Below are 13,838 nucleotides of genomic sequence, written 5' to 3' on the forward strand. Positions count from 1 at the left end.
AGGCAGAGAGACACCACCCAAATCAACAAAATCAGAAATGAAAAGGGGGATATAACTACAGACACTGAGGAAATCCAAACAATCATTAGGACTTACTTCAAAAGTCTATATGCCACAAAATTTGAAAATCTAAATGAAATGGACAACTTTATTGATCGATTTGACTTACCAAAGCTGAATCAGGATCAGGTAAATCAACTAAATAGTCCTATATCCCCCAAAGAAATAGAAGCGGTCATCAAAAGTCTCCCATCCAAAAAAAGCCCAGGACCAGATGGCTTCAGCACAGAATTCTACCAGACATTCAAAGAAGAGCTAACACCAATTCTCTTCAAACTATTCCACAAAATAGAAACAGAAGGAATATTACCAAATTCATTCTATGAAGCCACAGTCACCTTGGTACCTAAACCTCACAAAGACTCAACAAAGAAAGAGAATTTCCGGCCAATCTCCCTTATGAACATTGATGCAAAAATACTTAATAAAATACTTGCAAACCGAATCCAAGAACACATCAAAGATATTATCCACTATGACCAAGTAGGCTTCATCCCAGGTATGCAGGGGTGGTTCAATATACGGAAATCCATCAATGTGATCTACCATATCAACAAACTGAAAGAAAAAAAACACATGATAATCTCCCCAGATGCTGAAAAAGCATTTGACAAAATCCAACATCCATTCATGTTCAAAGTATTGGAGAGATCAGGGATACAAGGCACATATCTAAACATAGTAAAGGCGATATACAGCAAGCCTATAGCCAACATCAAACTGAATGGAGAGAAACTTAAAGCAATCCCACTGAAATCAGGGACAAGACAAGGCTGCCGACTCTCTCCATATCTCTTCAACATAGTGCTGGAAGTCCTTGCTAGAGCAATAAGACAATTGAAGGAGATCAAGGGGATACAAATTGGAAAGGAAGAAGTCAAATTATCAGTATTTGCAGATGATATGATAGTATACGTGAGTGACCCCAAAACTCTACCAGGGAACTCCTACAGCTGATAAACACCTTCAGCAAAGTGGCCGGATACAAAATTAACTCAAAAAAATCAGTAGCCCTCCTGTATACAAAAGACAAAAGGGCTGAGAAAGAAATTAGGGAAACAACACCCTTCACAATAGCCACAAATGACATAAGGTACCTCGGAGTAACCCTAACCAAGGAAGTCAAAGACTTGTATGAAAAAAATTTCAAATCTCTGAAGAAAGAATTAGAAGAAGATATGAGAAGATGGAAAGATCTCCCAGGCTCATGGCTTGGCAAGATTAACATAGTAAAAATGGCCATCTTACCAAAAGCAATCTACAGATTCAATGCAATGCCCATCAAATTACCAACACAATTCTTTACAGACCTGGAAAGAAAAATTCTCAACTTCATATGGAATAACAAGAAACCCAGAATTGCTAAAACAATCCTCTACAATAAAAGATCTTCTGGAGGTATCTCCATCCCTGATCTTAAGTTGTACTATAGAGCAACAGTTTTAAAAACTGCATGGTACTGGCATAGAAACAGAATGGTGGATCAATGGAACCGAACAGAGGACCCAGAAATAAACCCACACACTTATGGACACTTGATCTTTGACAAAGATGCCAAAACCATACAATGGAAAAAAGATAGCATCTTCAACAAATGGTGCTGGTCTAACTGGATGTCTACATGTAGAAAAATGAAAATACATCCATACTTGTCACCCTGAACAAAACTGAAGTCCAAGTGGATCAAAGACCTCAACATAAAATCAGACACATTAAATCGGCTTGGAAAAAAAAGTGGGAAATACCCTAGAACTCATTGGTACAGGGGAAAACTTCCTGAACAGAACACCAACAGCACAGGCTCTAAGAGCAACAATCAATAAATGGGACATCATGAAACTGAAAAGCTTCTGTAAAGCAAAGGACACCGTCATCAAATCAAAGCGACCGCCTACAGATTGGGAAAGAATCTTCACCAACCCTTTATCTGACAGAGGACTCATATCCAGTATATATAAAGAACTAAAGAAGCTGAAAAGCAGCAAACCAAGTAATCCACTTAAAAAATGGGGAACAGAGCTAAACAGAGAATTCTCTGTAGAGGAATACCTAATGGCAGAGAAGCACTTAAAGAAATGCTCAACTTCACTAGCCATTAGGGAAATGCAAATCAAAACAACCCTGAGATTTCACCTTACACCCATGAGAATGGCCAAGATCAAAAACTCAAGTGACAACACATGCTGGAGAGGTTGTGGAGAAAGGGGAACCCTTCTGCACTGCTGGTGGGAATGTAAACTTGTACAACCACTCTGGAAAGCAATCTGGCGCTTTCTCAGACAACTAGGAATAGCGCTTCCTCAAGATCCAGCCATACCACTAACTGGGCATATATCCAAAAGAGGCTCAAGTACACAAAAAGGACATTTGCTCAACCATGTTTGTAGCAGCTTTATTTGTAATAGCCAGAAGCTGGAAACAGCCCAGATGCCCCTCAACTGAAGAATGGATGCAGAAATTGTGGTACATCTACACAATGGAATATTACTCAGCAATGAAAAATAAGGAAATCATGAAATTTGCAGGCAAATGGTAGGATCTGGAAAGGATCATCCTGAGTGAGTTGTCCCAGAAGCAAAAAGACACACATGGTATATACTCACTCATATAGACATACAACATAGGACAAACCCACTATAACCTGTGCATCTAAAGAAACTAAGCAAGAGAGAGGACCCTAACTAAAATGTCCAATCCCCATCCGGAAAGGCAAAGAGGATGGACATCAGAAGAAGAAGAAAACAGGAAACAACCTAGGAACCTACCACAGAGGGCCTCTGAAAGCCTCTGCCCTACAGACTATCATAGCAGATGCTGAGCCTGATGGGCAACTGTTGGGCAGAATGAATGGAATTTTAGGTAAGAACTGGGAAATAGTAAGAGCTGGAGAGGACAGGGTCTCCACAAGGAGAGCAACAGAACAAGAAAATTTGAACACAGGGAACTTCCCAGAGACTCATACTCCAACCAAGGACTATTCATGGAGATAACCCAGAACCCCTGCACAGATGTAGCCCAGGGCAGTTCAGAGTCTAATTGGGTTACATAGTAATGTGAAGAGGGACTGCCTCTGACATAATCTAATTGGCCTGCTCTTTGATCACCTCCCCCTGGGGGGGAGCAGCCTTACCAGGCCATAGTAGAGGACAATGCAGCCTCTTTTGATGTGAACTGATAGACTAAGATCAGAAAGGAGAGGAGAACCTCCCCTATCAGTGGACTTGGGGAATGGCATGCAAGCAGAGGGAGGAGGGAGGATGGGATTGGGAGGGGAGGAGGGAGGGGCTTATGGGGGGATGCAGAATGAATAAAGTGTAATTGATGAAAAATTTTAAAAAAAGGGAAAAAAATAATTTAAGAACCTTAAATGACTTTCAAAAGTGGAGGAAAACATGGAGTTAGTCAATTGGCATGGAGCACGTCTCGCCCCTGGGGGCAATGGTCTCCTGAACCTACTCAGACCTCGGACACCACCACTGCTAGTTCTAGAACTGACGCAGGATGTTTCAACGAGGGGGTTAAGGCTTCTCATAATATTTCCTATAAGCCCACACCTGTTTGTCTATATCCCCCATTTTTATTCATTATTAGCCAGATAGAGCCAAGTAATTGTGGTAATGATACTTGCTTTTTTGCCCAATGCTGGAATGCTAGTAAATTTAGGTATGCCCTGGTTACTCGCATGCCTCGCTGGGTGTCTGTGCCCGTTGATGCCCCTCACGCTATGACTCTCTTCAAACAGAAAAGGGATCTTGGAACTACAGCCACCATTGTTACTGCCATCTCATTGGCGGCTGTTGGAGCTACCACCTCGGCATTAGCCATGAGTCATACTGGGCAGACTGCTCAGACCCTGAATAATCATTTAGCCAATGTAGCTCATGCCTTAGTTGTACAAAAAGGAATTAATGCTCAACTAAAAGGAAGTTTGACGGTGTTCAATCAGAGGACTGACCTCGTGCAGGAGCAAATTGATACTCTATGGCAAATCGCTCAACTTGGCTGTCAATGAAAATATGCTGGACTTTGAGTCACTAGCATATGAGAATTTTTCCTGTGCTGCAAATCTGTCTAAACAATTGTCGAGCTATATTTTAGGGAATTGGACTGGAGAATTCGATACTATGATGGAGCAGCTGAGAGTGGCCATTGTCACAGTAAATTCTACCAGAGTGGACGCAGGACTAGCCACAGGATTATCATCATGGATTGCTGCAGCCATGAATCATCTGAAGGAATGGGCGGGCATGGGAGCGTTAGCAGGCCTTCTGGTGTTGGTCTCCTTGGTTTGCCTGTGGTGTATATGCAAGATTAGAGTCTCACAACAGCGTAATGCAGCCATGATCATTCAGGCCTTTACAGCCATTGAAGCAGGACAGTCTCCCCAAGCATGGTTGGCTACCATAAAAAGCTAAAATGTTACTTTCAGGATGCGAGGCTAAGCACTGCACTCAGGGTCAGCCGCTTTCGACCCAGAGAAGAGCAAGTCTGATTGCATGCGGGTTGATACCCCAGGTCCCGCCTCTGAGAAAAAGGTATCGGACGGGTCTGATGCTCTTTGGGTGGATGACACCTAAATGAACATCGGTACAAAGTCCCAATTTATTTCTAATATCAGAGATCAGACCTCTACTCTTGCCTGATGTGTCTAAAACAAAAAGGGGGAACTGTAGAGAGCTGCGGAATGCTATGCCTTAAAGATGGAGTTGGTTTCCGCCTTCCACCTTCCCGATGGTGAGTGCTCTCTGTCACGAACAATTCCACATTTGGCTAAGGCTGAGGATCTGGCTGCTTCCATGTATGTGGACCTATCTGCATTGCCCACGTGGCACGCTGGGGTTGGCTACCCAGAGGCTATTTAAGCTGTGGGCTGGCTTTCCCCAGGGTCAGATGATTGTTCAAGGTTCCTGAATAAACTGCATTAAAAAAAAATTATCTGGGTGTGGGATTAATGTACTTCAAGATAAATTAAATTGAACAGTGTTCTCAATAGCACAAGGGCTTAATTAGTATGGCAGTTGGAGAGAAATGTCCCCTATAGTCACAGGCTATGAAGAGTTGGTTCCCAGTTGGTGGTTTAGGAGGTCTGCACCTTCTGGAGGAGGTAAGTCACTGGGGATGGGCTTTGGGAGGTTAGTGAGTGGAGCCACTCTCAGGCTGGACTTTCTGTTTCACCTTTGCCATTCACGATGTGAGGCCTGAGCTTCTGCACCAGAAACCATGTCTGCTGCCTGCTGGCTCCATTCTGCCACCATGGACTGTAATGTTTTGGAATCATAAGCACAAATAAACTTTTCTATGAGTTATCTTTGTCATGGTGTTTTCTCACAGCAACAAAAAAACTAATCTAATTAAGTTGACCAATAGTGAATAGAAATGATAAAATGTCTAGGATTTCTTTTTAAGAGGCTTAAAATAAGCTTAAAATACTAAATGTTCATTATCTATAATGTTATACTTTTATGATTTCAAAGTGAGAAACTAACATTTCATCACATGGAAAGTAAATCCAAAGTAACCTTTTTAATGCTATGCTACATAAAGCTGTTGATTTTCCTGTATAGTAGGTAGCAAGATAAAAATATGCCACTCAATTATAAAAACTATCATCTTGTTATCATGAAGAGTTTAATACTCATTCTTTGATAGTTTTCATAATTGGACATTTGGAATTTATTTCTACTAGGCAACGGCTTTGGGAGGGTAGCAATGAATGCATATTGAAGAGTAATTAATAACTTAGTTGTTATTTAGCTTACCTGTTTTCTGTCCTTCCTTCCTTATAATGGTACATCAGACCTGAATGAACTAACATTTGAAGTATCAAAGTATAACCTACATATGTTTGATTACTAGCATCCACAGCATTTATACTAGAATATAAACTTAAGAAGGATGCAGTATAGGCCTGGATGAGTCTGACCTGTTTCCTGGCTCCTGCCCACCCCCCACCGATCTGACAGGTATGCCAGCAACTGTATGCATACAATCAAAATCTATCTCAGCAACACACAAAAGCCAAATGTTTAGAATTTTCTAAGTGGGGAGACTAAATAAAGGTTTAGAATTTCATTATACTCATGTGGATAAAAAATAACACCAATTTTTATATCAATACAGTGTTAAAAGGCCTTCTTCTTCTATCTAACCATTATCTGCTATTGGGTGTTAAGCTTCTACTCTCTATAATAAAAATTATGATATATATCATAATATGTGTATATATGTGCATATAATATATATACATATATATGAAAGTGCTATGATGAAACTCACACACGTATGGACATTTGACTTTTGACAATGAAGCCAAAACCATATAATGGGAAAAAGAAAGCATCTTCAACAAATGGTGCTGATCTAACTGGATGTCTACATGTAAAAAAATGAAATAGATCCGTATTTATCACTCTACACAAAACTGAAGTGGATCAAACACCTCAACATAAAATGAGACACACTAAATCTGCTGAAAGAAAAAGTGGAAATCAGCCTTGAACTCATTGGCACAGGAGGCAATTTCCTGAATAAAACACCAACAGCACAGGCTTTAAGATCAACAATTAATAAATGGGACCTCATGAAACTGAAAAGCTTCTGTAAAGTAAAGAACACCATCAATAGAACAAACAACAGCCTACAGACTGGGAAAAGAGTTTCCCCAACCCTATATCTGACAGAGGGCTAATATCCAAAATATAAAAAAGACTTTAAAGTCATCAAGAACATACAAATCAGAATGACTCTGAGAATCTATCTTAAATCCATAAGAATGGCTAAGATCAAAAACTCAAGTGACAGCACATATTGGTGAGGATAGGGAGAAAGGGGAACACTTCTTCATTGTTGGTGGGAGTGCAAACTTATACAACCACTTTGGAAATCAATCTGGCACTATCTCAGTAACTTAGGAGTAGGTCTACCTCACGACCCAGCTATACCACTCTGGGCATATACCCAAATATTCTCCACCATTCAACAAGGACATTTGCTCAACTATGTTCATAGCAGCTTTATTCATTATAGCCAGAATCTAGAAACAACCTAGATGTCCCTCAACCAGAGAATGGATACAGAAATTGTGGTATATTTACACAATGGAATACTACTCAGCTATGACAGGGAGTTTTATGGAAGAGTGGAGGGACAGAAGGATCTGGAGGACACAGGAGTTCCACAAGGAGACCAACAGAGCTAACGGGGGGGCAAGGGGTCCTGCAGAGAGTGGTACACCAACCATGGAAAGGACCTAGATCCCCTGCTCAGATGTAGCCCTTGGCAGTTCAGTCTCCATGTGTGTTCCAGTCTCCATGTGTGTTCTATAGTAAGAGAAGCATGGGCTGTCTCTGACATGGATTCTGTTGCCTGCACTTTGATCACTGGCCCCTGGTGGGGTGGCCTTGCCAAGCCACAGAGGAAGAGGATGCAGGCAGTCCTCAAGAGACTGATAGCCAGGGGTAAATTGGTAGGGGAAGAGGACTCCTCCTTTTTGAGGACTAGGGGAGAGGGATAAGGGAGAAGAAGGAGGCTGTATTTCCTTTTCTTAAACTGTCAAGTTGTTACCAAGCAGCTGTGGCTAAGAGGGAGCAAAGTTCCCTGTGAATTACCATCCTTATATAAACACATTCTCAAACACCTTCCTGCGTGGCCTTTATTTACTCTCCATCAGCTGAAGATAAATGGCTGAGTCCTAAGCAAAGGGTAAAAATGTTACTCCCATAGCCATGAACTTTTACCCTTCTGGTGGCAATACTGTGATGGAAATAATCCAGAGTGGCTTAGTATAATGCACATTAATTTCTGCATTCTTGGGCTAGCAAAAAGCCCTGATTATCCTGACAATGAAAATAGGGTCCAAGCAGAAGAGATCTGTAAGATGGAATGATTTTTCTCACATGGTTAAGATAGCACATGATATGCAGTCAAAATTGGACTTAGTGATTCTTTCACTTACACACATACCTGGTAAGTCAGAGAAAAGAAGGATGCATTCATTGAAGCCATTAGCCAAAAGCCGGTCCCGCAGCTGCTGGAGGATGGCTACTCCAATACAGAACGGGAAAGAGGAATTTCCAAGTAGTAATGTATCCCAAAGGTGGAAAATTTTGTGCAGTGGAAATACATCTATAGGAAGAGTTTTTAAAAATGTACTTAAACAAAACCCAAATTTTTCAAAAATACTAACAGCTGCATTATTAGATACACTATTATTATTACTTTAAAACAAGCTTGTTATTTAAGAGCTACTGTGTTAAACTGGCTGAAAAAATGCTTGACCATATTTATGTGTGTGTTTGCATGTGTGTGTGTGTGTATATGGGCATACGCTCACATATGTCTACAAAAACATCAGGACTCTTGGAACTTGAGTTACAAGTAGCTCTGAGTCACCCAATATAGGTGTTGGGAACCAAACTCTAGTTCTCTATAAAAGCAGCAAGTTTTCTTATCTGCTCAGCCAACTCTAGCCCTGATTCCATTAATTTAAGGCTTTCTAAGGTGCTTTAATAAACTGGTATTAGATTGGTCAGAGATTATATTTTCTGACTCCCATTAACAACTGGTGTATTTTACACACAATTTTCCCCAGAATTTTTAATAACATTATCTACACACATTTATATCTCCATATAAACTTTAGAATTTCTTTATGTACAACAAAATAATACTTCTATTATGTATTAAAAACAATTGCTTTATTAAATTTCCACCAAAAATTCTATTAATTAAAAAATGTAACTTTATTCTAATTTAATAATACTGTGAATATATTTCTAGACAAAAGCATGAAGACTATTTCAAATGTTGTTACACTTATCATGTGTATTGCATTTAAACATGGCTGTCCATTTTCACTGTATTCACACAGGAACTGATTAAATCATTACATATTCATATAATACAATTAACTGCTAGAGGATTCCCACTTTAGGAAACAGAACCATGAGTTAGTGGAGAACATCGGCTATTAAGCAAGCCAACTTAGCTGAAAACTGTCCTCAAATAGCTGATGTTAAATTCTCTCCTTAAAAAGAAGTAAAGTTGTACAAGACATGCAAAATAGATTTTAGTCCTTTGCAACATTCTTTTTAGTATTTAAGGCCAGAACACTTGAAATTTTTGTCTATAAACCATATCATGGTATAATTTTATAAAGAAGCACATTACATTTGCTTAGTATCCTCCTAAGTTTAAAATTCTGAGAAAGAATGAGGCTGTGCTTTTGCTGATGCTAAGGTAAGAATGATACTTACGAGTAAACATGGTGAGAAACCAAGGGATGGCGTAGAGCTGTGAGAACAGGAGCACAGGGCATGGATGTGGGGAAAGTACAAGGCACAATTAGAATGATCACCACCAAACTGAAGGGTTTAAAAAGTTCAGTCTCGTTCTTTTCCAATGACTAAAATATGAAAGAATGCAGGTAACTACAGTTATGATCACACCGTATCACTACACAAAGATATCTATCTTACAAATGTGGGTGACCTTTCTGCCAGAAATCACTCATGGTTGATCATGATTTTATTAACGAATATGCTCAGGACCATATCCAAGTCAGATGGAATGAGCACATAAATTTTAAGTCCATAGTTCATAGATTGTAAAGGTCCATATGATAGTTAATATTTTGTGTTAAATTGACAGAATATTAGGATGCTCAGATAAGTGAATACACATTATTCTTGGATGCATCTTTGAGCATGTTTCCAGGTGGAAATAACTTTTGAAAAAGTGCTCAGTTAAGTGGACTGTTCTCCTCAGGTGTGCAGCATCATCCAGCTCACTGAGGACCCAGAGAGAGGGAGGGAAGATGGGGGAAGACGAGCTCTCCACTTTCTTTTATGCCTATCTGCTTGAACTGCAACATTTCATTTTATTCACTCCTGTTCTTGGACTGTTAATAACAAGCCTTAAAATTAAAATAATTTGTGAATGATTACAGGCTACAGCTAAACAAAGACTTATGCTACCCACTCAGATAAACATCCTTTCAACACCTATCAATTACAAATTTATGAGATGAGGAGCATACTGTCTTGGCATTGTATACAAGAGTGTATGTATTCAATCTAAAGGCCAATCAAAAGCTAAAAGTAAAAATATATAGTTCATTAAAAATATAAATACTATAGTAAAACAATGAACAGTGGTTTTCATATCATCACTTACGTAAGCAGATAAGCAGACAATTCTTTCTAGAGATGCTTTAAATGTATAAAGGAAGCCTGGAGGATATTTGGCTTCATTGTAACAAAATGAGCATTGTACAAAGCAATAAAATCTAACAAAGTATAAATTCTATACCTTAACTTCAATTTAAAAATACCAGGCCGATTTCATCAGATTTTTGACCTTTATTTTAAAGACACAACATCAATAACGTTTCTTGTGACCATTTTGATGAGGGCCAATTGTTTGTCATTAAGAATCTTTGGTCAAATTGTATTAACGCTACTATGTTTTGCATAATTCTTTCTGAGCATTTTCATTCATTCACCCAACATAAAATGTTTTGTACTGAATGCAGATGAACCAGATGTGTTACAAGAGACCACAGAGGTACTGGCGAGGGCATGGTAAAGATGCAGAAGCTTATGGCTTCTTTTACCCTGATGGTAGCATTCTTGTGGGTAAATGTTACTTCAGTCTTTATTCATTTATTCAACAAACACTTACCACTTAATATATGCCAAGACTGTTAGCAGACATACAGTATAGGGCAGTGACCAAGTAAGTAGTAGTTCTGACGGTCACTGATGACTTCCGCATTGCCAACTCTCTCTGCTAATCTTTTATATCATTCAATAAGGTTAGACATTGCTCACTACTCCCACTTTATGAAAACATTTTTTTCTTAACTTGTCTTCTAGACAACATACTCATCTAGTTTTATTCTAACTTTTCTTGCTGATGCTAGTCCATGTTTTTGTTGTTGTTGTTGTTTTGTTTTTTTGCTTGCTTTTGTTTTTTCCTGAGTTTCTTTTCATCTTTCTGGCTTTTAAATACTGGATTATTAAAATTCAGTTTCCAGAAACTATTTTTTCCCATTTTTCTTCAAATATTAATTGTAATATGAAGACTGGCATATTTTCAACTCTACTCCAACCCCTCCCTGAAAAAAATTTCAAACATATACTTCAAAATACCTATTTATATCTCAATGTATATGTCTATCTATCTGTCTATCTGTCTGTCTGTCTGTCTGTCTATCTATCTGTCTATCTGTCTATCTACCTACCATCACCTATCTACAGTCTATTAATCATCTACCTTCACGGGAACTCTTGAGATGTCCTCCAAACTCTGTACCTCCAAGCATACATTTCTACAGCTGGTCAGGAGCATCTTATCCTTCCATTTGATAAAAAGCAATTTTGCAATTGTTCTTGACACCTCCCTTCTCAAACACCATGTATCTGTCACCAGCAGTCTTGCTATTCTACCTTCAAAATAATATCTGTTGAATAGTGAAAACTTCTCACTACCTCTACTGCTAAAGTCTATACTGAAGCCACCACCATCTCATGCCCTACTTATCCTATGATAAGTAGCTATGATGATTCTACAACATTCTGTCCTTGCCTGTTCTTGGATTTCAGCCAGCAAGGTGTCAGAATGATCTAGTTCTATTACACCAGGGGTCACTATTCTATTCAAAAGTATCTTGTTTCTTTGTGGTGCTACAATAAAGCCAGGGGTGGACGATGGATCTGAAACACTCAAAATACTCTCCTCCCCATTTCCTGCTATGTGACTTCATGGTTGTTCACTGTGCTCCATTCACTGTGGAAATGGCTTCACCTCTCTGGTATATGCTTCCTACCCAGGCTGGCACTTGCTTATTCTTTATCTCATTTTCTTAAGGAACTGATACAAAAGTCACCTTTCCTGTGAGACTCTCTTGGTAAACTCATTTAAAAAGTCAACCCTTCCTTCATTCAAACACTTAACACACTATGTCCAAATTTAGCTTGTATTTTTCTAGAATTTACCATTACATCTGAGTATATGTAATACATATTAAATATATCACATTGCCTATTTACACATTTCTTTTCCCTGACACCTGTATAATTATTTACTTATTTATTATGGCTTTATTAGCAAGTGTGAATGATAAAAGATTTTTTACTTACTTACCTTTTAATTTTTATATTTTAGTAAACATTTTATGTACGAGAATTTTGCCAGGATGAATATGTACCAGGTGAGTACCTGGAGGTCAGAGGGAGTCAGGTTCCCTAAAACTGGAGTTCCACAGGATTGTGAGTCACTGTGTGGGTGCTGGAAAGATAACTTGGTCCTCTGCAAGGGCTCTTAACTGCCAAGCCACCTTTCCAGCCCCATTACGTATATATTTTTTTAATCCTACAAAAATCTGAGGGAAAATGTTTTTGCATTTACCGCCTCTCCTTTAATATATCCAGAGGATAGAATAATACACAGCATAAAATAGGCACCCAAATATTTATTTAAACAATGAAGGAAACACACTATGGAGATATCTAGAACATAAAACCAAATGCTCCTGAGATGATGCTTTCCTGAGAAAGAAGTCTTCAAACAAGCATGAAAGAGTGAGCAGAGAACTTAACCATGATTACTCTGTCAGGAAGAATATTTCATATTAAAAAGCAGGAAGTACTGGAAACATCATCGAATCTAGTTCTTTAGACATACTTTGACTACAGTTACTTTTTCTTTTTATTATTATTATAATTTATTCAATCTGTACCCTGACTGTGGCCCCCTCCCAATCCCTCCTTTCCTCCCAATCTCATCCTCCTTCCCTCTTCTCCCCTTATGACTCTGCCCTAGTCCACTGATAGGAGAGATCCTCCTCCCCTTCTATCTGACCCTAGCCTATCAGGTATCATCAGGACTGGCTGCATTGTCTTGCTCTGTGGCCTGGCAAGGCTGCAACCCCCAGGGGGAAGTGATCAGAGAGCCTGCTACTGAGTTCATGGCAGAGACAGCCCCTGCTCCCCTTTTTAGGGAATTTACTTGGAGACTAAGTCTACATCTGAGCCGGGGATTAGGTCCTCTCCATGAATGGTTCTTGGTTGGGGTATCATTATCTTTAGGACTCCCAGGGCTCAGTTTTTATTTTATTATTATTATTATTATTATTATTATTATTATTATTGGCTCTTCTGGTCTCCTTTTGGAGTTTCTGTCCCCTCCAGGTCTTTCTATCTCCCTCTTCTTCATAAAATTCCATGCATTCTTCCCAAAGTTTGACTATAAGTCTCAGCCTCTGCTTCGATACCACCATCAGTAGAGTCTTTCAGAGGCCCTCTGTGGTAGGCTCCTATCCTGTTCTCTGTCTTTTCCTGCTTCTGATGTCTATTGCATTTGCCCTTCTGAATGAGGATTGAGCATCTTACCTAGGGTCTTCCTTATTGTTTAATTTCTGTAGGAGTATAGATTTTAGGACATTTATCCAATATTATATCTCTAATAATCACTTATGTGTGAGTATATACTATGTGTGCCTTTTTGTTTCTGGGTTACCTCACTCAAGATGATCATTTCAAGTTCCCACCATTTGCCTGCAAAGTTTTGGAGATCAGGGATCCAAGGCACATACCTAAACAGTAAAGGCAATATACAGCAAGCCTATAGCCAACATCAAACTAAACAGAAAGAAACTTAAATCAATCCCACTGAAATCAGGGACAAGGCAAGGCTGCCCACTCTCTCCATATCTCTTCAACATAGTACTTGAAGTCCTAGGTACAGCAATAAGACAATGAAAGGAGATCACGGGGATA

At 39.1% G+C, this 13,838-nt stretch overlaps 1 protein-coding gene across 3 annotated transcripts in view; it reads right to left on the reverse strand.

Moving 5' to 3' along the window:
* The window catches only part of Tbck (TBC1 domain containing kinase), a 166,716-nt gene that overhangs the window by 78,693 nt on the left and 74,185 nt on the right, over nucleotides 1-13,838 (reverse strand). For all 3 annotated transcript variants that reach the window (XM_060392674.1, XM_060392675.1, XM_060392676.1), the window contains 2 exons: nucleotides 9,315-9,351; nucleotides 8,023-8,184 (listed from right to left, as the gene is read on the reverse strand). In XM_060392674.1, the coding sequence (XP_060248657.1) occupies nucleotides 8,023-8,184; nucleotides 9,315-9,351 (199 nt within the window). The remainder of the gene's footprint in view (nucleotides 1-8,022; nucleotides 8,185-9,314; nucleotides 9,352-13,838) is intronic.

Source organism: Meriones unguiculatus, chromosome 10 (assembly GCF_030254825.1).
Source record: "Meriones unguiculatus strain TT.TT164.6M chromosome 10, Bangor_MerUng_6.1, whole genome shotgun sequence".
NCBI lineage: Eukaryota > Metazoa > Chordata > Mammalia > Rodentia > Muridae > Meriones > Meriones unguiculatus.